The 26916-nt window shown below is 39.1% G+C and overlaps 1 protein-coding gene across 1 annotated transcript in view; it reads right to left on the bottom strand.

Moving 5' to 3' along the window:
- Positions 1 to 26916, bottom strand: part of LAMA3 (laminin subunit alpha 3) — a 254462-nt gene that overhangs the window by 106590 nt on the left and 120956 nt on the right. Inside the window, exons 19-27 of the mRNA XM_054583453.1 lie at positions 22041 to 22197; positions 19701 to 19833; positions 16680 to 16822; positions 14470 to 14567; positions 13853 to 14006; positions 6699 to 6859; positions 3412 to 3520; positions 1611 to 1708; positions 602 to 746 (exon numbers count right to left, since the gene is read on the bottom strand). Of these exons, the coding sequence (XP_054439428.1) occupies positions 602 to 746; positions 1611 to 1708; positions 3412 to 3520; positions 6699 to 6859; positions 13853 to 14006; positions 14470 to 14567; positions 16680 to 16822; positions 19701 to 19833; positions 22041 to 22197 (1198 nt within the window). The remainder of the gene's footprint in view (positions 1 to 601; positions 747 to 1610; positions 1709 to 3411; positions 3521 to 6698; positions 6860 to 13852; positions 14007 to 14469; positions 14568 to 16679; positions 16823 to 19700; positions 19834 to 22040; positions 22198 to 26916) is intronic.

Here is a 26916-nt window from a genome sequence, read left to right as displayed (position 1 = left end):
TTATAAGGACATAATGTCATCAAAACAAATGTTAAATTTGTGACTTTGTAGTTTAGAGTGAAAAAATTGCATTCCCTTACTATATTTCATCTTCATGCTAGATAATTAGTCAATAAATGTTTATCGAGAATTTTCTTACTGCAAGGCATTGTGCTTGTGCAGCTGGTGATATAAAAAATGTTAGCCACAGCAGTTACTCTAAAAGTGCTTACATTCCAGCTTGGGCATATAATAAACTCAGCAATGTTAAATAGCAACAGCCCATGAAAATACGAGGTATCACAAGATGGGCCATGAGGAATTGCCAAATGCTTTAGACAGAGATGCAGGTGGGGAAGAGAGCATCAGGGAAGGGTGGTCATAGACAGGATTAACCAGATGCCCGCACATCTGGAATCCTCCATCTGAATTCACTGGGAGGATTGGGAAAACACAGGTTCCTCGGGGGCCCCCCACTTCAGAGTTCCTGAGCCAGGAGTCTGAGGCGGGGCTTTGTGAATCTGCATTTCTAACAAGGTCCCAGGCGACGCATTGACTGCTGGATCAGGGCCACACTTTGGGAACCGCTGGTTTAGAAACAACACACTTGGGGAAGTCCTACCTGAGGTGCCTTCAAGGTGACACCAGTGACAACATCAGTAGAAGGTGAAGGATCCTGGGGCAGGAGAGGGAGAGATCCATTGCCTGGGACATCTAAGATTAATGCTGCTGGAGGAGTTTTGGGGGACAGAGAGACACAAGAGGCCCTGAAAAATAGAATATTTTGACAATAACCTAAAAAGGGAGAACTGCTCATTGGTGAAGATATAAACTCTAATATAAGACTGTGTGAGGTTCAAAGGGATCCAGTCTTGGGGGAACCAGGAGACTGTGGCAATCCTTATACCAGCCAGTGTATTCCAGCTGACTTTTCAATGCAATGAGATAAAACAGAAAGAAAAACCTTAATTTTGAGGGAAAATAAACTGTATAGAAACTTACTTTCCTTTCTAGAATTAAAATTAATTGTTAAATGGGATGAATGTAATGAAACATTATTATTCACACCTCTAAACATAACTGTTGACATAAAACTGTGTAAAAACAAAGAGAACAAATACATGTCATTTCTTTAGGTCCAACCAGATTCCATTGCCTTGGTATTCCACATTTCTAGCCATGTGCACAGATTTTGACTGTATTTATAAATTATTTTTGAATCTACATCGAAACAACTCTACCAAAACCTCAGTAAGTGCTGATTAGCTAATTCTCATAACACGGTTGTGAGGTGGGTGGTTATTTCTCATGGCTTTTTAAATGAAGAGCCTCAGACACAAGGATTACAGGATTAGGACAAAGTGAGCTCAAAAGAGAATGCAGAGTAACTGCCCCCTGGAGCGAGGCTTAACCATTTCCCCCAGATGCTACTGTGTCAGCATCCTGATAGGGAATTCTGGAAAGACTTTTGGGTAAATGATTTGTCTGTTTGTTTGTTTTTATAAACTCATCATGAGGCTTTAGCACCTTGACCTAGGATCACTTCTGAGGTCAAGTATAAAATTGCAGACTTACAAGCATGATATTGTCACTCAGAGCATAATAAGGGACAAAGGAAGAAAACATATTACCTTTGATTAACAAATGGCCCATAACTGGCAATGCATTTTACTTGAGGTTTCAAATATTCAGTTGAGAATTCTTCAATGGGTATGATACAAATTTGATGCTGTCAAGCAAATACAATGCAAAAACGTAAATTGCAGTTATCAGCAATACCAGTGGTATGGTCAAACACACACTTTTAAAAAGCTGTTAAGTAAAAAATTCATCCAGAGAAACTATAACTGTTATTTTAATGTAGTGAAAATTGCATGATGGTATTCCCTGTGGCACCATTATGTGCAACAAATCCTTTATACTGCTATTCAAGGCCAGTGACTAAAGTGCTCTTGGAATAATTATGTAAGGAAACAGAATCTTCAAAAACAATTCTTTGTCAGTGACTTTTGGTACTTTTTCTTCTTTTCTGCCCTGAGCTGATGCTGGCTTTCCAGACCCCTAGGCAGGAGGGGGTGGGGGGTGGTGGGTAGCCAGGGAGTCTGCTATTCAGAGTAAGGGCTTCTCCTGCTGTAAATAGTCCTTCTTAACAGAAGAGGACTCATATCTAAGGCACATTTGGGTTTCGCCGAAGAAACTGTCTCCAGAGCTAGTTTTCGAGCCATACAAGCAACTCAGTTTTTAACTTACCACTATATTTAATTTTAAATCAAGACCGTATTACCAGCTTGGCCATAAAGCTATTCAGAATCAAGAACAAAAATTTTTATTGAGCATCTACTATATGTCCAGCACTGAGATGGGGGAGATCCTGCAAGACCAAGAAAGATAACATCCCTGCCCTCATGGAGCTTATATTCTCTCAGCTTTCACTCTGAATGATACTTGACTATTTCAAAAAGGACAAACTTATGCTTCAAAGATAAAGATTCAGCCCTGTTATAACTTCCAAAGATGAAAAAGTTAAGATTCAACTGGATTGTTATGTTTATAAAGAGATTTGTAATTTAAAAAATAAAATCTTAAATTATTATACACTTTAGAGTGTAATTTTAAAAAATTGAATTCCAGGTAGTTTTTAGAGAAACCTCAAAGCTTTTAATACTGTCAAGCACAAACATTTAAAATACATTAGAACAAGCTGCCTGGCATTTCCCAGGGTGTGACACGTGCTTGATATTAGTAGTTACAGGAAGTTGCTTCATACTTAGATAATTTTGGCTCCCTGAGATATTTATTATAAGTCTGACCACCCCTTCCTAGCATGGATCTCACTGTCTGTGTTTATTATAATTCTCAGCATTTAAGTTGTGCTATTAAAAGGGTGAACATGCAGCATCCTTAATCTGCCAAACTTGGCATTTTTCATCTTAATAGTATATATCAAATTAATCGAACACTGCTCCCTTTTGAAATAGAGTAACGATAGTCTGGGAAAAATACCAGATGATTGCAACCTTTAAAATTCTGAAGGAATTTGCCAACAAGTTAAGAATTAAAATAAAATAGTAGAATGAGAAAGAATATAAAAAGTAACAAATGCATTTCTCTACACCAGCAATAATAATAAACTAGGAAATATAATGACAAAAGTTATTTCATTCATAATAGTAACAAGGAATAAAAATTAATGAAGTAGGGTTTTGTGAGATGTGCTCAAATTTGATGATTAAACTTTATTGGGTGTTATAAAAATGACTCAAACAAAGAAGAGGCAAGATAGATTTCTAGATGGGAAGAATAAACATCATAGAACTGGCAATTCTTCACAGGCTTGATTTTATAAATGTAATAAAAACTCAGCCAAAATTTTAACAAGCTTTTTAAAAACCTAGATACCAACCGAATGCTCCTCAAACCCAATGGACATACCAGAAGGAACTGGGCCAGGCGCGCTGTGAGCCGAATGTCTGCATCTGCCAGCAGCTCATAAATGGCGAGGCGGTCCCTGCCGTCAGTCACTGCACTCCGGCAGAGGACGCTGCAAGAGGGAACAGTTTTCTTAGCCTGACTCCCTTGGTCCCCTCCACTTTGTGTCTTCCTGTGGGGGGCCCGATTGCTCTTCAGCTGCTCCTGTTATAACCCGCTGGCCAACAGTGAATTTTCCTGTACGATGAGTTTGAGTTTGATTGGGATGCAGCTCACGACCCACACGGAAAAAGGACTTCCCATAGTGGTTCTAGCTGCGCCGATCAGGGCCAAGCGCCTTGCTCACTTTTTCCACTGACTTTATGGAATATGTATTCACTACTTTGTTTAGTCATTGGAAGAAAGAGCCTCAGGGTTGATTATATCTGATTTTTAAGACACAGCCTTCTTGGAAATTTACCAATATCTTTGGTACTGTTGGTAATTAAAATTGACCATTGGTCTATCAACCACCATCCTATGCCACATCAGTGAGTGTGGCTTGCCTTATACAGCATGGTGAAATACCCAGAGTTTGCCTCTGGGAGCCCAATCTGTTCCTCCTCATCCTTCCTTCCTCATTTCTACAAGTGATGCACCTTCCCCCATCCCATTAGGTTACATGCAGAGTTTAGGAACATTTAAAAGGTCACAGTTTTGAACCAAGAATATATTGTAATGGTAAAACCTATAAAGGAAGTATTTCTTGAGCAACATTTCTGACTTCATACTCTGTAGCAACTTTTCTGTCTGTAAATATAACTTGGAATGAGTGACAGCTAAAACAAAATGACCATCTCTGGGAAGTGCAGGGTGGGGCAAAAGTAGGTTTATAGTTGTTTGTATGGAAAATAATATAATAATTAATAAATAATAAAAGAATAAACCCTGTGCTTCATGTACTCACAACTGTAAACCTACTTTTGCCCAACCTGTATTTGAAATAATTTATGCAATGACTTTTGGAGTGAGGATTATAATGAGATAGCATATAAAGAGCTAAACACAGTTCATGGCATATATTAGAAACCAATAAACAGTCATTTTCTTTTCCTTTTTGTTCATGTGTATGGAGGTACGAGTGTTGTCAACTAAAATGCATTCCTTTTGGATTCAAGCATAATCCTTCCTTAAGTTAACTTCCTTAAGGAAGTTAAATGTGTTAAATTTAACTTTGATTCACTTTGATTTAGATTATCCTTATCCTCTAATAAATTCTTACTCAGATTAGACTAACGGTAATAACTGAATTGATTTAATCATTAATTATCACCTCTCTTATGAAAGGCATATTGGATTTATCACAGGATTATGTTGAAAAATGGTATTCCATTAGAGCCACTACTTTTCTGCTGGGATGTTGTATGTGTGTCTGTGTTTTGTTTTGTTTTTTTTTTTTAACAATATAGAATTCACTTGAGAAATGCTGGTGGTAAAAGTTCAGACCTTAGCTGGAGATGTTGCAATGCTGAAATGGCCTGTTATTTGAAATAGGTTTTTATGGGTCAAATATTTTCCAGTTTCACACTTTTGACTCCAGTATTTGTAGCCTGTTCATTTTCACTTGTCCACATGACAGGCAAAGCCGAGAAAAAGGAAATATTTTGGACGAGTGAATAAATACCTTTGGTTCTTCCTGGGAGTGGTTAAATACATAAAAGTGATTCCTGGTCTAATACAATACTGTCTTGGAACTCTAATCATGGAGACTGGTAGTGGAGAACTTTGGTGCTGTCTGTCCACAGCCAGAATGTTCTGCCGAGTATCCTGCAATTCTTTCCCCAACGTGTTGTTCAAAGGTTAGGAAACAATGTTTATGGAATTCTGGAAGTGTGTCCTTTCTTCCTTTGGTTCTGAAATCACGCCTCTGCTTGGCATAGATATTCTCAGCCTCTTCTGAAATAATTCAGAGGAATCAGGGCCTGTAGGAATGCTTCCTTGTGTCCTCTTAGCCATCTCTACTTTGTATCTCAAGGAGTAGAGATGAACCATGTGACCTGGAAGGAGAGCTGATCTAGGGAGTGGACTTGGACAGACAGGGTGTGAAGAAGCCGTGCTTCAGGCCCTGTGACCAACAGTCACCAGGATTCATGTGGAGAGCTGACCCACCCATCTGGGAGTGTACATTCCAGTGGTTGCTGATGTCACCTATAGATGAAACTAGTATTTTCGGATAATGAAAGGACACTCGGGAACTTTTTTAGCCTATCTGGCACTCTAATTAAAAATCCAAATATGATTATATTCTTTGTTTTTTAAATTATCACCCCAGAGAAAAGGGTGCATTAAATTTTTTTATAAAGATTTTTAAAAGAAGAAAGCCTTCATAGTTTCTTTTTTAGGGTTACTGAGAGTGTGATGTTAATTCAATAACCATTTCTTCAAGTCTCATAAAAGTTTCCATTCTAAGCTACTACTAAAAGGAACTAATTCTTTAAGTTCTTTTATTTGCAAAACAGGGAAAATATCCAACTACTTCAGGTCATCTTGGGTTTGACAAAAAGCAATATGAAATTAGAGGCAAGAAAATGTTCAAAGCCTTGGCCATGAACTGGGTGGGTTCATTGCCATTCTCCACCCAGCGCCTCTGACTTCTAGTGCCTAAATGGCAAGCAGAAAATACAATTAATTTCATGTGGAAGCATCCTTTGCATTGATTCTTTAATTAAAGCATACTCTGAACATTTGCCTATATTTTGAAATATTATGCCAAGAAAACAATAATACATCCTGTCAGAGCTCTTGGAAGAGATGAAAATCAGAATGAAATGTTAAAATCCTTTGTCAAACTATTTTTCACCTGATGATCATTGAACATTAATTGTCTTCAGTTCTGAAGGACTTGCTGACAAGGCAGGCAGACAGAGAATAAGACTTTTCCCTGTGCCACATACCCATGTACTCTGCACAGCATTTGATGTGAAAACACTGAGTTCATTGTACCACTCGGGGGTGGCAGAGAATAAAATATAAAGGTTGTGCTGCTTCGTGTGAATCTGAGCTGAAATGGCAAATAGAACACACAACTTTTCAAGAAAATTCAACACTTTCAAGGCACTGCCTACAGCGAAGCCTCCCCATATCCACACTGGGTGATGATGCTGGTTCACTCAACTAGGCACCTACCTGCTTGTTTTCAACATCAGCCTCAAGAAGAAAACAACTTTCCAATCCTGATAAAAACCCAAGTTCCCAAAGCTTAGCACCGGAATGTTCAGTTACAGAGGAAGGCCCAGGGCAGGACTGATCACCTGTACTTGCAGCTGTAGATGTTCACCTGGCCAGCCAGGGCAGATGCGGTGCTCTTCACATGCACATCAACCACAGACAGCTGCTCTGCTTCTGTGAAATACTCAACTACAACTACGTAGTGGCCGACCTGTGGGACACGCAGCTGCAGGTGCAGTTCCACCTGTCAGAGAGCCCAAGCAGATAGACATGAAATGCACTGTATGAATTTACATCAGCATGGTGAAAATAGCCTGAAGACACCTGGAAATAGTTTTCTATGTCATCATTGTAAGGCACGTGGTCTTAGAAGTAGGGATACCAGATAAAATGCAGGATGCTCCATTAACCATGAAATTCAGAGAAACAACACATAGGTATTTATTATCTTCAATTCAAATTCAGTGGGGCATCTGATATTTTTATTTTATAAATCCAGCAACTCTACATTTAGGAGCTTCTACTATTTCTACTCATATATTTGCCTTGTTTCTCAAGGTAAAAGACATTCCATGACTTGAAGTAAAGAGAAATTTCCAATGAAGATAAGAGGAATGGAAGTATGCCTTAAGGCCCATTAACTGTTCTTTAATTTAAAAAGAAACTTTTAATTATAAGGATGCAAATAATGTAAAGTGATACACACACTCTTCTCATGGGATAATGATAAATAATAGCTTGGTTTTCATTCTCCCAAACTATTTCCTATGTCTGAAAATGCACATGCATGTACTTAAAAAAAAGAAAAAGAAAAACTGTAATCATAGTAGGTGATCACGGATGCTTTTGCACCACCATGGCAGAGCTGAGCAGTTGTCACAGAGACTGCATGGCCCACAAAGCCAAAGTACTTACTGTCTAGCCTTTTACAGGAAAAGTATGCCTGTCCCTGACATCACCTATTGGCTAAGAACATGGAACCTGGAATCACACTGCCTCTGGCTGAGTGACCTAGAGCTGTGTGCCTCAGTGTCCTCCTGAGTAAACATGAGGACAATAGCACCCACCTCCTAAAACCATTGTGAGGATCAAGTGAATTCGTACATGGAGAGTGTTTAGAACTGTACGTGGCATATCATAAGCACTACATAAACAGTGATGATTATAACTGTGATTGCTTTTTGCCATGACTTGCTTTTTTCCCTGAATAGTATTTCGTGTGTCTCTAGTAGTACATACAGACATACTTCACTTTTCTAATGGCTGTCTATCATTCCATAATGTGAATGTAAAATAATTTGCTTAACTAACCTCCTATTCATGGACACTCAGTGTGTCTCTAATTTTCCTGATAATGTTATATGATCACCAATATATATGTACATATATACATATATATATCTCTCTCTCATTATGCTAGTACTTGTGTGAAATTCCTGGAAATAAAACTCATGGGTCAAAGCATATGCGCATATTTAATGCCTGAGCCAACATTAGAACTACATTCCTTAGCAGTTTAACCCACTTCAGCTCATAAGCTCAGGCCCACCCAAGTGTTACCATATTTAATTAAAATCCTTCAGCCCCTTGCCTTCAGGAAATTCACATTTACTCTTCCTTCTGCATAGCTTTGAACCATGCAACTGCCATTTTCCACAATGATTTTTCTCTCACTTAAATAATAGACTTCCCTTGGGGGGAAAATGTGGATTATCCATACCACTTTTCCATGTTACAGAGTGAAATACGATGCTGCCATTGGCCCACTGTGGAGACGTTATTACAAGCATTTCCCCCCTGGGCATTTCTAAACAAGGGCTTGTCTGTCTTTACACTACCCCCCCAAAACAACAGACCAATGATATATTGAGCTTTCTCCCAGAAGTTATTATTGGCTGCCAGTTCTATCATAGCACTATTATAAATTCCTATTACTCTTTCCACTCTGAGTCTTATGGGTATGATTTTTAGAAGACTTGTAGGAAGGACTTTGAATATATTTGATGGTAAAAGTGGGTTTTGAGAAACCCAAATAAAAGACATAAAAGATGGCAAAGAGAAAATTTACTGCTTGTTGTTTATTATCAGTTATTTATTTTTTAAAAAAGGGAACTTAAAACCAGTGTCAACCTGGAGGGATTGTTCAAATTTTATGGTGCAGAACTGCCCTCACCTAGTTATCAGTGTTTCAGGATAAAGACGTAAAAGGTGGGCACACCAAATACGCTGCTTACACAAAGATAGCTAAAATGTCTGGTGTCACAGTGAGGATTCAAGATGATTTGGTCAACATATGCTTGTTAAACACTTTTTCTGTGTGAGCCTGTCACAACGTGATGGGTGTGCAATGGGAAACAAGACAGACTGGGTGTCTGCTCTCAGACAGACTTTAATCAAATAATTATATAATTAGATAAATACAATGTTATATTACACATATGATAAATGCTGGGAAGAGGTGCTAAGAGGGGTGTGCAGGTGCTAGCCTGAGAGATGAGGAGAGAGGGGAGACTTCCTAAAGAAGCAATAACTTAGCTGAGCACTGGAGAACAAGGCCACGCGGGGAGAGAAGAGCATGCAGACAGAGGAAACAACCGGCAGCAGGAGATTACCCCACGACACGCAATGCTGTAGGGTAGCATGTAATTAAGTCCAAGAGGGTGAAGGCAGGCCACAGAGGTGAGGCACAGAGAGCAAGGGGAGGTATGATAAAATGGGGAGGTAAAAGCAGCAGCCTTATAGGCCATTAAAATTTTTCTCTCTCCCCTAAAAGCAATAAGATGTTATTGGAATGTCTGTGTGAGGGTGGGCTGAGAGGGCCAGTGACGATTCGGTGTTTCTATCACAATGAGCACGCTGCCTACGGCACGGAGAAGGGGTCAGTGGGTGCAATGGGCAAGTTAATGTGTGTGAGCTAATTAGGAGGCTACTGCCGAGACCCTTATAAAAGACGATGGTGTGTTGAATAAGAAAGACAAATGAAGACAAGTGGAGATATTCAAGAAAAGTCCATCTTAGGACTTTCTGGTTAAACGTAATGAATTAAACACACATATTTATTAATCTTCACTCTCAGAATACCACAAAAATACGAGTCATTTTTTTTCAAATCATAAGCCCATAATGAGAAAGGGAATGCGAAAGAGGAAAAGAATAGACCAGAGAAATCAACAAAATTTTGGAAGCTAGAAAGTAAATGATGTTACTCTAAATACATCAGAGAAAGCTGAAACCTAAGTGTCTGTGTGTGGCAGGGGAGGGGGGGTGTGTGGAAGAAAATATTAAAGAAATATCCAAAAGTGTAAAACAAGATAAAGATATTGGAAAGGTGGATTAAAGATAAGATAATAAATTATAGAAGAAATAACTCAAGAAAGTTGCCCAGAATGATGGATAGAAGTTTCCAGGCTAAAAGGGTCTGCTGAGAGCCCAGCACCCTGACCAACACACTATCTCTATCAAGGCACGTCCTTGTGAAATTTCAGAAAACAAGAAATAGATGACGCCGAAAGCTTTCAAGAAGAAGAAGGAAGAAAAAGAAGAGGAAGAAAAAGAAGAGGAAGAAGAAGAAGAAGAAGAGGAGGACGAGGAGGAGGAGGAAGGAGGAAGAAGAAAGGAAAGCAGATGGTAACCAAGAAATTGGGAATCAGAATGTAATATTTCAATGGCAACATTTGAAACTAGAAGTCAGGGGGGGAAATGCCATCAAATTCTGGAGAGAAATGATTTTTAATCAAGAATTTTATATCTAACTAAAGTAAAAAAAGCAAGATTGAGAGTAGAATAGAGAAGTAGTGCTTTCATATACATGAGGTCTCCAAAAAAAAAATGCATCTCCTAAGTGTAATTTCTCAGGAAACCATTGGAGGATATCTACCCAAATGAGAAAGCAAATTGGGAGAGAGAGAGAGAGAGAGAGAGAGAGACTATTCCAGTGGTCAGGAAAAAGAGGATCCAAAACAATGGGCTGCAAAGAATGTCTAGGATGGCGGTGTGGTGATGAGACTTTTGAGGAAATGGCTGTGCTTCGCTTGGGCCCAGAGACCACCTCCAGAGGAAAGAAGAGGGATGAAGGACTCCAGGAGAGATGTCTCCCAGGAGAAATGGAGGAGAGAAGAAAGGAGAGGAAGGAGGAAGGAAGGGAGGATATGTGATGCATTTGAATTGAGGTGAAATTTATGCTCTGTCTGAAGCTCTGGGGGAAAGGGTAAAAGTACAATTTCTAGACAACAACAGATAGTTGAATGTTGGTTTACAATTGGTAAATAAGCACTTTAAAGTCTGCGTCAAATACAAGCAGAAATCAGAATTACTAATTAAATTTAGACTTTACTGGAAAAACTTATGCTGTATTTTGCCAGGTATAATGCATACTTTTTTGCCCAATTTTTTTAGGGAAAAATAAGGATACACATTATACATAAATATAATAAATACATACATACATAATATATATAATAGTGTATAATAATGGGTATAATAATCCTGTGTCTAATGCGCTCAAAAATGTGAGTATGCATTATACACAGCAAAATATGGCACTTTAAGAAGAAATGTTACAAGTATCCACCGAAAGATCAGAAAACAATCTAGACCTACCAAACAACCAGGGAAACAGCATAAACTGTATCAATCAAACAGAAATCAGGAAAAGATTTTTTTTTTAAAGAGTAAATAAAAAACCAGTAAACAAAATAAAGAGGATAGAAAAAATAAGTCTAAGCATGTCAGCAGTCACCACAAATATAAATGGATTAAAGTCACACTGTAACACAGAAATGATCAGTTTAAAATATAAAAAAAAAACCTAGTTATATATTTCTTTACAAGAGATAGACGTGTACAACAGCTGTGGTCTGGCTTAAAAAGATGAACTATCCAGTTCTCTTTCTCAGAGAGAAGGAAGAAGGGAGACACAGGGGGCAGTGAATGTTGGAACTAGGAGGTAACAAAGAAATGGACCCAGAGCAGCGCTGGCGTGTGTGTGTGTGAGACAAAGAGCTGTCAGCACGGAAAGGAGGCCACTCAGAAGCAGGCGAGGTGAACAGACAAACACGTGGAGAGAAGTGGAGGCTCTGTCAGAAGCCGGGACTGCTACTCCTCGCAGATTCCCGGGAGACCTGAAGGCACTCGGTGCCTGACCTTGGAGTCCAGCCAGTCCTCTCTGTCTCCTAGAAAACCAGCAAACAAAAAACCTCACAGACTCTTGAGCTAGATTTGGTGGGTTGCTTTTCCTTTTAGCCCAGAATCCTAACAAGAACACATTAATAGCAATATGCTTAACAGTTCCTGAGCGATCACTGTGTGCCAGGCACCCCAACAAGCGCCCCTCACAGATCATCTTACTTAATAGCACCGATAAGGTAGCTGCTATTCTTATTTGCACTTTGTATACTTAGTAAATTCAGGCCCAGGGAGGTTTCAGAGTAGTTACTGGTGTCTCAACCACCCAAATGAAGGGAGGATTACTCTACATTGCTCCAGGTGGCTTCCGGTGGCCAAAAGTTACACATTATAATGAACCAGATTTTGGCTTAATATGGAAAAAGAACTTTCTAATAATTGTGGTTTATTTAAAAATGAAATAGGCTACCTCTAGAAAAGGTGAATCCTCCATCAATTTAAGTATTTCCACATAGGCTAAATGAATAGCTTACAAGGATAATGTGAAAAGGATTCCTTCACAGGTGGGGGAATCAAATGATTTCTAGGACCTCTTTTAACACCATCAGTCTCTGAATTTTAGTGCGATGATTTATTATAGCATGTTCAATAGAACTTCCTATGATGGCAAAAATATTCTATAATCTGTGCTGTCCAATAGGGTGGCCACTACATGTGGGATTATTGAGCACTTTAAATGTGACTATTGCAACTCAGGAACTGAATGGTTAACTTTACTTACACTTAATGAATTCAAATGTATATAGTCACACAGGGCTAGTGACTACTGTATGAGACAGCACAAGTCTGTAAGCATTTTGCTCCAACAGGAAAAAGGACTATTAAATAAAACTGGACAGCTCGGGGCTTAGTTTTATGCATCATACAAATATAATAGCTCAGTGCTGTGGTTCTGGGCTAAGTCAGAGGCAAGGACACTTCCTCATGAATCATCAGCCTCCCTTCCCGGAGGTCAGCCCTTCTCAACTGCACCTCCTGCTCTTTGGGCATCACGTGCGCACATGCATATATACGTAGATATACATCTTCGTGTGTGTGCGCACACAGCATGCAGAGGGAAGGATACAGTGGACTAATTTAATATTAGAATGAAGGGGAAGATCACTGCATTTTTTTCTGTATGCATATTTATATTGATTTACTTGTTACAAGTATCAGCTATTTTTATAAAATGAAAATTATTCTAATGAATTAAAATAAAATGAGGACTGAATTTAAGAGTACCCTTAAAATCCTACAACTGCTATCCTGAAAATGTTAGGAATGTAGTTTTTTAAAAGGTACACATCTAAATGTTCAGGGAGAATTAATGTCATATATAGTTCCGTTCCACACATTTAACCCCCCAAATGAACATTTTCCTCAAAGGCACAAAACAGAGAATGCTATGGAATGCAAGGAATGAAAATACAATGAAGTTTTTGTTCAGGGACTTCATTTTAGGGGTTGCACTGTGTGTTCTTACTGTTATTGTTGATAAACAGCACTTCTAACTCAAATCTTAAATTAGCATAGTCTTAAGTTGTTGTGAGGCTCAAAGAACCCCTGAAATAAAAGTAATGCCAAGACCTGCAGTAACCTGTCCTCCAAGCCACTAGGGAGGTGCCTTGGGGTGTAGTAGTTCCAGATTCTGAGCTCAAGGAATTCAGCTGTTACAAATTGCCTACCCTAAGGGATTGAACAGTCAGTGAGCACTTTATCCTTTTAGGGTAAGCTGCATAGTTTCTGGAGGCCTTTTAGAGAGATCTTGCACAGAATCAGGTAGAACAGGATGGCCCCTTAAAAGTCCAGGGAATCAAAAGGAAAGGATTCTGCGGTTGCCCATGTTTCTGCCATGCTTAGAAATTGCTCCAGGACAAATTACCATGGGTCAGGGTGGTATACCACCCAGCCCCAACCCGAATCAGAGAACTCAGTATATCTTTAATTAATATGTCTGAGGAATCCTTCCAGGTTTCCCTCGAATCTGAGAAGGAATTGAAGCCAAGGGTTTTCAACAGATACAGATGGGGAGGTAGCAATAGCTTTGACAGTAAATAAAAGGCTGCCCCACCTCTCTCCCGCTGAGGTCCGCCATGACGGGGTGTGCGGGGGTGGGCTGCCTCACTGCCAAGAGTCTTGGCTCCCCATCAAGCAGGAAGTGTCTGGCCTCACAAGCCAGGGCACAGGGGAATCGGGTCACTGGCAAATGCTGGTAAAGCAAGCAACTTCAACAACAACAAAACACAACAGTTACAACTGAGAACAAAATATAGAGCATCAAAGTGCATCCCCCATGACCCCTATCCATTCCATTCATTCATCATTCTTCCAACAAACTCTTACTGAGTGTCCTCTACAGGAATCGGGAGTAAATTTTCATCTGCAGGAGGACTGGAGGAAGCTAAGTTCCTCCCCTTGCTGGAAGCATGACCTTGAGGGTATTACTTGGGCACGCATCAGCATTTCCACCTGCCAGAGGGTGGGAGTCACTCTGTAGCACCAGCTACTGTGTGCAAAGTGCTTTATGATTCTTACATGAGAGATGGTTGACTGCTACAGAGAAAAATATCACAATTAATTATCCAGAGCATCCTACCGCAGCTGTGACCCCAAGACCTATTGCAAACCCTTGCACCGAAGTCTCCTGAATTAGAGGGCCCCTGTGATACAGCCGCTGCCCATACTAACTTCTCGTGGGGGGGTCCCACATGGGCACATGGCTCTCTGACAGGCAGCTGCAGCGAGGAGGCCTCATAGTAGTCCCTGGGAAGCAGCACCAGGTAGTCCTAGGAAATAAAGACCAAAAGGACAATTACTCAGCTTGATGGTAGCCCTATTTTAGAAATGAAAGAGCCAAACATGTTAGCTAATTAAAAACTAGGTGAAGCTCACCATTTAAACTTCACATCACTGGCTTGCTTTGTCCCTGACTCACCAGTACACCCGCAGTCACTCACACAGGTGCAGCAGGCACTGAAGATGAGCGTCTCAGGGTGAACCCTCTAATTTTCAAATCTCAGGGGAAATTTTACGGTCGCTTCTGGGTTGTTTTTAATTCAAAAATAAACAAAGGTGATTACTGTCCATTGATAAAACGTTCCTTTGAAATACCGGTGCCTTCATCACTACAGAACACCGAGTTGCATTTCACGCACTACGGCTTTTTATTCTCGCGCGAGAGCAGCGCCCGCCTGGCTTGGTGTAAAAGGTGGTGTTTTGTGATCCTGGTGACTCATAGACTGGAACTGGCCTACTGCCTGTCTTAGGATATGGCAGGAAGAACATGTTCCACTGAGTGTGCCAAACAAAGCCCACAGCGTAAATTCAGCTAGCGGCTCTTCAGGACAGAGCAGAGCTCTGGGTTTCTGAGTGGCGGGTGGTTTGACAGCTTTGTGGCAATCCTGACATCACCGCCAATTTGCAGAGGGAAGGAAGGAGGGAATCTTCTCAACTCTGCAGAGCCTCGTACATAGGGTACAACACTTTTACCCGCGTAGGAGCCCTTCATTTGTCTAGAATGGAGAAGACGAGGAATGCATGGGAAGGAGAAAGCAGGAGATGGTGATTCAGAGGGCTCAGTGGTCCACCTCAATGGTCTTACTATCTGACTGGGTTTTAATTTAATAATGGTTATTGTTGTGTTAGTAAGTTTCCTTAGGTTGGAAGCATATCTCCTCACTGTTTCACAGCTGCATAGATCCTAGAAGAGCGAAGGTTGATAATAGGTTCTCAATAAAATATTTTTAGAGAAAATAGGATCATGATATGGAAGGATACATATGAATTACTACACAATCACACTGACTAAATGTCATGAAAATCTTCCATGCCTGGGCATTAACTTTTATGGTAATTTTCATCATTCCATTAGTACTTTATGTACCCATTAATGGCCTCAATACCATTTTCCTCTGCCTCATTTCTAGCATCTGTGAAACATTCTTAAGCTTTTTAAAAGTGACAAAGCTTTCTACCAAGAAGATGCAAAACAAACAGGGACAAAATGAACAGCATAAACCTTCACATTATCTTTGTAAGATCCCAGATTTGGAAAGGACCTGTAAGGATAAGCAGTGTCCCTATGGTATAGAAAAAGCAAACGAGGCAGGCTTGCAGTTAAGGGACTTGCCTAGGACTTGCTAATGTTGCCAGTCAAAGGGGTTGCACCAAAAGGAAAAGCTTTGTTTTCCCCTCTTAGTGCCTGAAACCAAGTATTGCCAAAGACTTTATTTTGAAAGGGCCCTGCTCTAGCGAAAGCAGGCACCAAAGAGCAGTATCTCAGCAGCTTTCATCCCTTTAACTCTCATGGCTCTCTGTCTAGTTTACTAATGTTCAAGGGCACCGGCTTTCACTGGATGGAGAGTTCCTTGACCATGGCAATCTGCTTGGTGAGACTATCGCCTGCCTTTAAGGTAGAAGGCAGGAGGGATGTCACAGAGAATGACTGGCTCCTCCAGTTTCTTTCTTCTCTTCCCACCACCAAGAACTTGACTGAGTTTAGGATCTTCTCTTCTATGGTTTCTTCTGATTTGTTTCTGCATGGTTCTCAGAGAAGCTGATTTTTTTTTTTACATGCCCTTCTGCTTCATGATGAAAATCCCAAATTGAAAGGCTGGGACATATGCTCATTAAGGTTTTGCATTTATTTTGACACTTCAAGTCAATTTGGTTTATAATTTGTATGTTTTCTTTCTGTGAGAAGCTGCCTGGAAGACTACAGAAGATATTCTAAGTTGATTCCTATGTCATTATGTCACATGAAGGCAAATGTCACCATAGGTTCCTGTGTCTAACAGGGAGCCAGCTATGGATTTTGATATCTTATAGTCACTGTGGTTCACTGCAGATGGGACCATCTTGGGTGGTGGGGAGAATCTCCAATCAGAACTATCACTTACCAGGAGGACTCCCTCTGCCTTAATACAAGCAATCCATGTGCCTGGTGCAATTGAAAATGCATCTGCAAAACCATTACCAGGGATGGTGACAAAGGCTGGCTCCTTACTTGGCAAGAAGATCATCTCTTTGCTTTGAGCAACACCTATCAGAAATAAAAAGAATTGCTTAGGGCATCTTTCTATCAGTCAGTGTTATGATTTTAGATACTTAATTTTGAACATTCAGTTTACATCTGAAAAAGTATAGGATAGTTTACTGATCATATGTACAGATCTTATTTTTTAATTGTATGAACTCATATGAATATGTATAAAATAGATTAGAAAGGTTGATAAGATGTTAACAGTGGCTATCTGTGCTGGGATTGTAAGTCACTTTTTAATTTGTTAAATGATAAAGTACTTTAATACAGGGAAACTGCTTACAAAAGTTCTTGGCACACTTTTTTAATTTTCAAAAGAAATGTAATTACAATTCACAAGAAATAGATAAACACAATAAACACTCAATAGCACAAACAGTCAAATAAATGAAAATGAAAATAAGGACATCATATAATTTCTGCCAGAGTTCTTTAGTGGTGGTAGGCCACGGTGAGCACGACGCCAGCAGTGTGGCAACACTCAGGGAGAAGGGGAGCTGGTACCACTATTCTTGAAACCATTTTAACAATTGCAACGTTCTTAAAAATTTTCTTAACCAACCAGCCCAATGATTCCACTTCTATAATCTATCCTGTTTTTTAAAGTAGTGTTTTAAAAAAAAAATTGAAACTTATGGGTGAAGATTTCACCACTGCATGACAGTAAATAGAAAAAGAAGTAGAAACACAGTATCTAGCAGTGGAGGAAATAAAGTAACTTAAGGTATAATTGTATGGTGGGATACTACGGGGTCATTCAGTGACAGGAGGGAAGTTGATGAAGCAGGATAAAAAACTGGAGATCAAGTATGAGTTGAACTAAATTTAAAAAATGAGCCCTGGCTGGTGTTGCTCATTGGATTGAGCGCAAGCCTGAGAACCAAAAGGTCGCTGGTTCAATTCTAAGTCAGGGCACACAGCTGGGTTGTGGGCCAGGTCCCCAGTTGGGGGCATGAGAGAGGCAACTGATAGATGTTTCTCTCCTTCTCTTTCTCCCTCCCTCCCCTTCTCTCTAAAAGTAAATAAATAAAATATTTTTTAAAATGGGCATGAGAAAAAAAAAAACAACCTGGTAAGAAATGTACCAAATATCATAGATGGTTTCTTTGATGTGGGGGGGGGGGCAGGGGAGGAGTTGGTGGTTATTGCTTCTGTAGTCTCTAAGTATTCAATACATTACATTTGGTATTAAATTATTTTTCATTTTGTTTATGTGTAATTTAAAAATTTTAAATTTTATTGAAGAACATGCATTCATTTCGAAATTTAAAAGAAGGATCCAAAATGTTTTCTTTTGCATTAAACAAATAAAGGACCAATCCTGGCCAGGTAGCTCAGTTGGTTAGAGCATCGCCCAGACACACCAAGGCTGCAGGTTCAATCCCCAATCAGGGCACATACAAGAATCAACCAATGAATGGATAAATAAGTGGAACAACAAATCCATGTTTCTCTCTCTCTCTCTCTCTCTCAAAATCAATAAGTTAAAAGCAAAAAACAAACTTTCTGTAGAAGGTTCAGAAATAAACAAAACTGTCATGTCTGAGTCCAATGAGAAATGCTTATTCCAAGTCCTTACATTCACTCTCCTGTCCTACAAACGTAGGCCCGCTATGTATCAAGCCTGGAACTAGGTTCTAGAAATGAGGCAGTGAACACAGCTTGCATCGCCTTTGTGCCTCCATAGTGGGGACAGGGAATGTGCAGGGTTACAGATCAGAACACAGGAGAATACGGTAGTGTGGACAGTGATACCTAGGCAAAGGTTTACCAATAGCAATACATAACTAGGGCTCCTGACTCAGACATGGGAGCTTAGGAATGGTGTTCCAGGAGAAAACAAACCAAAATATATTCCAGCTGTCCAAGCTAACAGAGGGCAAATTGCTGATGAAATTGTCATGTAAAAAGCAGTGGGGTTTATTAAAAAGAGTTTGGGATCTAAAGACTGAGACTTATCTACAAAGGGCAGCTGTGTACTTGGGCGATTTATCAACCACACCTCTCAGCCCTGTTTCCTCTTCAGCCCCCTTCAATTCCCAAGCTCTTATCATGTGGGGAAATGGTTGTCAAATCCTCTGTAAATGATAAAGCAAGGCTGTTAGATCTCCCTGTTGGTTACTAGTGAATCAACCTCCAGCCTCATGAGCTTGATTGACACAATTTGGAAGCATCATTTCTTCCCCAATGTCTGACTCTGCTGCGGATGCTAAACACAGATACTTAGACTTCTATTCTGAATAAGATTTCCATTGGCTCACTTGGTATCTGTGTAGGATTCCTCCTGCTTCCTGGAATCTGTTTCCAGGATGGGCAGAAGCCCTAACCCCTCGCAGAACCGAGCCTCCTCTTGTGGTGAGACCTGCCCTCGGACTGTGCTTCCCCTCAGCCCTTGGCATCCCTGCTCCCGAATGAGGTCCGCGTGTCCTTTCTGGTGCTCTCATGGGCTTCATCTTAAAATTCCTACCCTCACCCATTTCTCCTTGAACTAACCTTGGCGTGCCTGAAACAAAGGGAGAATCTAGGCCAGGAAGCCAAGGTCTCGCAAAAAAAATGCCGCAAAGGTGACACCCACTTTACTACAAATGAGTTATAAATGAGATTTGCCCTGTGGTGGTACCTAACTCATGGAGTCCAGCCAAGGTTGTTATATTGATTTTAAAACAAAAGTTAATGACAAATTTAAGAGCAAAACGTAATTAAGCAGAATGTTACGAAATTGAAAAGGTAGCACAGGACAGGGCACCTAGAGCACTGTTCTAATCAGACCAGGTACCAGGTGTAACATTTGCTAAGGAGGGAACTTTGTGAAAACTGGAGAAAATGTTTCACTAGTTAATCACTTCGTAATGAAAAAGAGGCTTGAAAATTTACTTACCTGTCTTAGCCCAGGATGGATAAATAATTATGCGGCCAGCTACTGCTTCAGTTCCAGGGTTAACGTATCTCAAAATAACACGAAACAAAGAGAAACTTGACTTCCCCACATTCAATGTGATCCTTACTTCATTCTGAAAAACACCAAAAGCCATAAAGTACAGAAGAGACAACCAGTCAAAAGAAATGCTAGCCAAACAGTGACTTTATTCAATTTCATTACTGGGCTTATAGTGTACACACACACACACACACACGCACACACACACACACTCACGCACACACACTTACACCCGCTCAACAAGCACCAGGTAACAAACTCTGTGGAAGATGGAAACAAGCAGGCCTAACAATAGATTAAAATCACTTACAATTATAGTTACAGTGAAAATGCACTCCCTCTGCAACTGAGATCCTCTTTTGACCTTTTTGGAATCAGGCAGACAGAGCAGAATACAGACAGACTAGTTAGATGGAAAGCCACAGTGACAGAGGCAACCACCAGCAGCTGGGAGAAAGAAAAAGGTGGAAGAGAAGGAAAGGGGCATGAACAATATAACACCTCCCCCACTGGAGAGACCACTCCAGGGTCCGCTTCACAAATAAAAAATCAAAATGGTCACAGAAATCGATGGCAGCTAAAGAACAGCTATAGACCCCAAACACATCAGTGTTGAAATCTGAATGTAACTAAATATGCTTACTAAGTCACATGAAACTGATCTCAATCCCCATCCAAGAAGAGTAGGAGCTTTTTACACTGGTGTATGTGGGGCGGTCCTGTTGTTCACCAGCCCCTGTGTTTCCACAATGGTCTGCAAGAGCTGCTGAGCCCATGATGTTGAAGGAAAGAGTACACTATTTGAAGTCTAAACCACAGACTACGTGTTCAAATCCAGCTGTGGTCCAAGGAAAGGTCATGAAACTTAGAAACTTCCAAGTCAGTGGTTCTTTTGGTTTCTCCCCAGCTCCTTTGGTTAAAATGAAGGGGATGCTTGTTGAACAAGATATCTGTGATATAAAAGATGGAACGGGTAGAATCTCTCGTCCTGGGAGCAGGAGCTGCGGCCAACCCACACTGAGGACCTCCAGCTCCTCCAGCTGGCCCTCTCAATTTGACTAACTTTATCTTTAAATATTAGTTCCAAGTTAGAAAATAAAAGCAAGGTAAAGTTAGTGGTGATTTGGGGAATACCACCAAGGTCCTCTGACTAAAATCACTTACAGAGAATTCATCATTAGAGAGCCACTCCTTAGCGTTACCCAGCTATGCTTTCAAACTCTAGACACCTGTGGGAATGTACATATTGGGCTCTCGGTCATTCATATCCTGTTATGACTCAGTGGAATCCACTCCTCTTTTCTGAATAATGAAGTAAATCAGGCAACTCAGGAAACGGAATTGCTGTATCTGGGAACAAGAAAACAATGAGGTGTCCTAAGATCTTCGGGAATGTTTGGGAAAGGTGGCTGGGGGATTTTTGGCCAGGCGAGAGCAGTGTTAGGATCAATGATGGCTGACGGTCCCAGTTTCTCTAAGGGTAAGTGAGAGAGAAATAACAAGTATAGTTCTGGAGCTGCAAGGACATATATTGGGTTGGTTGTCGGTTTGCCTCTTTTATTCTGAATTTCTCCACTGAAAAACAGCTTAAGAGACCAACCTCAAAGAGAAATTCTTAAAACAGAAATATTCAATGACTATATGGAACTTTTTCATGGTGAGTATTAAATTCTAAAGGTAAAGTGTAAATTCCTTAATTATTCCCATTCAAAGCCAAGAGAGATGGATAAAGCAAGAAGAATGAAACAAAGGAGAAATGTAGGGAAGAAAAATTAAATAGCACTGACTAAAACTCCTCATTTACCTTAGTTTCTCTTTAGATGTAGTAATTCAGAGTTTTAAAAAGTTAAAAAAAAAATCATTGCCCAAAAATTAGCAACAGAAGCTTTATTGGAATGATTTAAGTCAACTTATTTTTATTTTTGACAAATGGTTTAAAGAAAAAAAATGTCCTTTGTGTTAAAATATAGCCTAATCTTGTTTGGAAAATTTCTTATAAAAAGTATCCAGAGATAAGCACCATGTTTCTTTAATCCCTTCATTTTCTTATTTGGTAACCAAATTAAACTAACAAGAAACTGAAACTGACATATACGTTTATCAGTTAAAATCCAACTTTACCTCAAACTCCATTTATAAGTCTTTTTCCAGGAGAAAAACAAATGCTGGAATCAGTTTTGGGGACAGCTCACCTTGTGGGGAGACTCACTGAGAGTGCTCTGGGCTACTCGGAAGTGCATGGGCTACTCTGCCTCGAGCGGCCTCCTCTGGTCTACAAACCTGCAGAGAGGTCATCTGAGCGTATCCTCTCCAGCTAAACGCAGGAAACTCCAGGGGATCATAGCCAAATCGAAGCTCTCTTCCACTAGGGGTAGTGCCATCTTCAATCTCATACTTCATATGATGCAAATCCGGGAAATAGTAGTTGTTTTCAGGTCTTTTATAAACAAAAAGTATACATGGAGACAGCAAGTCGGGTTGATTGATAATCTGAATATTCTTTTATCCCAATAGCTGCTGCTAAAAGAACTCCCACCAAGTTGACGGAGCGCATTACACAAGGACAAATGAGAGAGGCCTGCAGCTTTTTCTCAAAATTATTGCTTTCATGTAGGTGAACATTCACATAAAAACATGCAACACCTACTTATTCCAAGCAGTAAAATGAGAAAATAATTTGGTGTAACACATAGTGGTAGCATTCTTCAAAATATTCTCAATAGTTGCTAACAACTTAGGAAAGTCAAATTAGGTTATTTTACTCTACGTTCATTCATTTACTTATATAGTCATGTTCATTCATCACACAAATATTACTATTTTTGTATCAGGAACTGTTTCTAAGCACTACAGATACAACAGTAAATATGACAAAATATTTTACATGCTAAGTTTACAAATTAGATTCATTCATATGTACATATAATTTTGATCATTAGAATGACATTTCTATGCCTTGTTTTCTCTTAAATTATGTGCCTATAAATGGATTCCTTTCAAGAGTCCAATAATGGCAATCACAGAGAAGGATGAAATATACTCCAACACTTGTGTGACATTTTAAAATTCAAACCAACTACTTGAAGTTCTTCAAAATGGCACATTTTGACAGTTTAGTCACAAACTAATAGCAGTTAGTGGATTTAAAGTCATAAAGATCATTTAGTAAAAGGAAATAAAAGGGCAGGCTCCTATATTGGAAGTAGAATTAGGAATGTTTACACTATTTTTGGAGGTAATTTACAAGGATCTTTCTAAATGTTTACACCCTTTGACTCAGTAATTCTACTTCCAGGAATATATTCTAAAGAATAATTTTATATATAATGTCAAAGAATTGGCATAAAATTATATTTATAATAGTGAAAACTTGGACACAATGTAAAAGTTTTGTACAAAAATTACAATAATTATGAAATAATTAAAGAAATTATGAAATATTATATAATTGTTCATGTTTCTGAAGACGATAATGGAAAATGTTCATCATATCATATGAATAAATTAATACAAATTATGTAAAAAATATAATGCTAATTTTTATTCACATAAAAAGCCTATAAAAATAAACAAAAATATTAAAAGAGGTTTTCTCTGAGTGGTGGAATGAAGATTCCTTTTACTTTTTACTTTTAGTACCTTTTACTTTTAGTACAACCTTTTACTTTTAGATACTTGTGAAAATTTTACAATGAACAAACACGGTGGGGCAAAAGAAGGTTTATAGTTGTGAGTATGCAGAACATAGTTTATTCTTGTAATATTATTGATTAATTATTGTATTATTTTCAAGGGAAAATCAAGATGGCAGAGGAGTGAATGGAAGTCACACTGATCTCCTCCCAGGGCCAATCCAGAATTACAACTAAATTGTGGAGAAATCATCTGGAACAAACAACTGAACAATAGCAAGAGAGGAGTCTTATAACCTCGGACAGACAGAAGAATCAGCTTTAGCACAACCTAACTGCCACTTACCCTGGTCTCTGGCAAAGGTGGGAACAGAGTGGGCTAGAGACACGTGAGGAGAGACTGGCAAAGGAGGCTTTGGGGAGAGAACTGAGAGAGTAGCCAGTGGGATCCTGCTGCTGAGTCATTCCCAGTATGGCAGCAGCCATCTGGCTCGGGCAGACCACTCCCATGAATGGTAGCAAGCAGCCTGAGAGAACTGAATAACCCTGCCCCCCAAGGTACTCTATCCCACCCTATGATATCTAAACCTGACTGCTGAGTGTAGAGTGACAAGATTAACAACTGAAGGAGACAGCCACAGACAGTAGATTCCTGGAAGTCTCGAACAGATGCCTAAGGTCAGTCAGGGTCAACATCTGACATCATCAGAGGCAGATCCAGAAAGAAAAAAGCAGTCTCTTACTATAGCAGTTCACACCACCAAGTCAGGAAATCAAGACAGATCAACTTAAGAAGCAGAAGCGAAAAAGAAGAGTCTCACAAATAATGGGAAGACAAAGAAACACCCCTCAGTCAAAGGGTAAGGAGGAATCCCCAGAAAGAGAACTAAATGAAATAGAGGCAAGTCAACTATCAGATATTGAGTTCAAAACAATGGTCCTAAGGAAGCTCAATGAGCTCTGTGATCTCAAAGAGAATTACCAAAATCTATAGGGAAAGTACGGGGAACTTACTGCAAACCATATCAGCATGAAAAAGGACATAGAAACTATCAATAAGAGACAAGAGGAAATGAAGAAGACAATTTCTGAATTGAAGAACACAATAGAAGGAATCAAAAGCAGGCTAGATGAAGCAAAGGATTGAATCAGCGAGGCAGGATAAGGTAGAAAATAGCTCCCAGAAAGAGCAAGAAAATTAAAAAAGACTAAAAAAAGAATGAAGGGGCATTTAGGGAAATGCAGGACAACTAGAGACATATTAATATCCATAAAATAGGGATACCACAGGGAGAAGAAAAGGAGGAAGGGATAGAGAACCTGTTTGAAAAAGTAATAATGGAAAACTTCTCCAATTGGAGGGGAGAAAAAGTCACACAAGTCCAGGAAGCACAGAGGGTCCCATTCAAGAGGAACCCAATGAGGCCCACTTGAAGATACATCATCATTAAAATGGCAAGTATCAAAGACAAACAGAGAATCCTAAAGGCAGCAAGGGAGAAAGAGGTAGTAACATAGAACGAGCCCCAATACAGCTAGCAGCTGACTTCTCAACAGAAACACTTCAAGCCAGAAGGGAATGGCAAGAAATATTCCAAGTAATGAAAAGCAAAGGTCTGCAACCAAGACTGCTCTACCCAGCAAGGCTCTCAATTAAAATGGAAGGCTAAATAAGGAGTTTCCCAGAGAAAAGAAGGCTAAAAGAATACACCTCTACCAAACCAGCACTGCAAAATATGCTAAAGGGACTGCTTTAAGATGAAGAAAAAGAGTCTATGAATACCCAGTTCCTTTCAAAGTTGCTAATACTTAATATTACCAATATTTTTAATACTCATTAATCTGATTGTGACAATGATGTTATTTTAATTGTTCCTTTACTATTTGTTGAAACTAAACCTGTTTTTATATATTCCTTGCCTATTTCTATTATTTTTACAAAAGCTTTAAATGACTTTTTCGTATTCTTTATCCATTTATTGATTAAAGGTTTGTAGAAATTTTTTCCCTAAAAAAACCCAAACAAACCTATTAACCATGTTTTAGATGTGTTGCAAATATTTACCTATTCTATTCCTTGTACTTTAACTTTTTTTATATGTATATTACTATATAGTCTTAAATGTTTAATATAGTCAAATTGTCAATATTTACTTTATAGCTTCTGGGTTTGAATATTTTACTTGAGGTCATGAAAAATATTAGTTCTATTTTCTTCTAGAACTCCTTAGATTCTACATATTGATTTTTAACTCACCTGAATATTTCTTGTATAATGTGTGAGATAGGGCTCTATATCTGTTTTATTTAAAGTAATAGTGGTCCATGTACCTTATTTGTTACATAAGTCTTATTTTACCCATTGATGTGAAATATCAATTTAATTATATATTATATTGTTAGATATGTGTGTTGTCTCTAGAATGCTCATTATATTTCATTGATCTATTTGATTATTTCTGTGCTGGTGTCATGTTGGTTTAATTGCTGCGATTTTATAGTGGTTTTAAATTTTTTAATATTTTATCATTAACTTTGACATTTAAAAAAATAAAATCAACCTGCATTTAAGAAAGAAAGAAAAGGAGAGATGGCTCTCCTACCTTTGTGACAACATGGATGGAACTGGAGAATATTAAGCTAAGTGAAATAAGCCAGTTGGTGAAAGACAAATACCCTATGATCTCAGCTATAAGTGGACTCTATTCAACAAAATAAACTAACAAACAAAATAAACCACAGGCACGGAAACATGGAGCAGACTGAAAGTGACCAGAGGGGAGGGGGAAGGAGGACAATGGTGGAACAAAGGCGAAGGGACTAGACAAAGAACATGTATGAATGACCCAGGGACATGGACAACAGAGTGGGAATTGACTGTGGGAGGGGGGTGGGGGTGGGATGGGTGGAGGGGAGTAAAGGGGTAAAAACTGAGACAACTGTAATAGAATAAACATGATTTGAAATAAAATAAAACCAAAAAATATTGTATTATTTTCCATATAAACAACTGTAAACCTACTTTTGCCCTACACTGTATATTATATTTACTATCACAAAGTTACTTAGGAAAAAAAATGAATGTGAATGCTTCCTAAACTTGTAAGAAAAATGAAAAATACTCAGATAATATAAACATTGGAGAGGCACTTTGGACAAAAGGATATAAGATTTACTAACCTAAACAAAAGGTTGTATGGTATCTATGTTGCTAGTTTGTTATCCTTTTTTTTTCAGATATTATTTGCCACTACATCAAAGGCATGTTCTAAATTTTGTATATATATGTATTGGCTCTAACATAAAACGTCAATATGTTTGCCTCAACATGAGTAATTTAATTCCTGTTCATTTACATTATTTTAACTCCCAGATTAGCCAATCAGTTACATAGCTGGAAGGAGAAAAAGTTTAAACTGGTTCAGTAGGAGAAAAGCTCACTTTATCAACTCGAGGGAGGAAAGAGGTGAAACATGGGCGGAAAATGTTTCTGAACTATTTACAAAGTTCTCTTGGTCCATCGT

The sequence above is a fragment of the Pteronotus mesoamericanus genome, unplaced genomic scaffold (assembly GCF_021234165.1).
Source record: "Pteronotus mesoamericanus isolate MK-2021 breed Mesoamerican mustached bat unplaced genomic scaffold, CSHL_Meso_final contig_74, whole genome shotgun sequence".
Taxonomy (NCBI): Eukaryota; Metazoa; Chordata; class Mammalia; order Chiroptera; family Mormoopidae; genus Pteronotus; species Pteronotus mesoamericanus.
The sequence above is the reverse complement of the archived record's forward strand: the minus strand, read 5'-3'. Positions and strand labels throughout refer to the sequence as shown.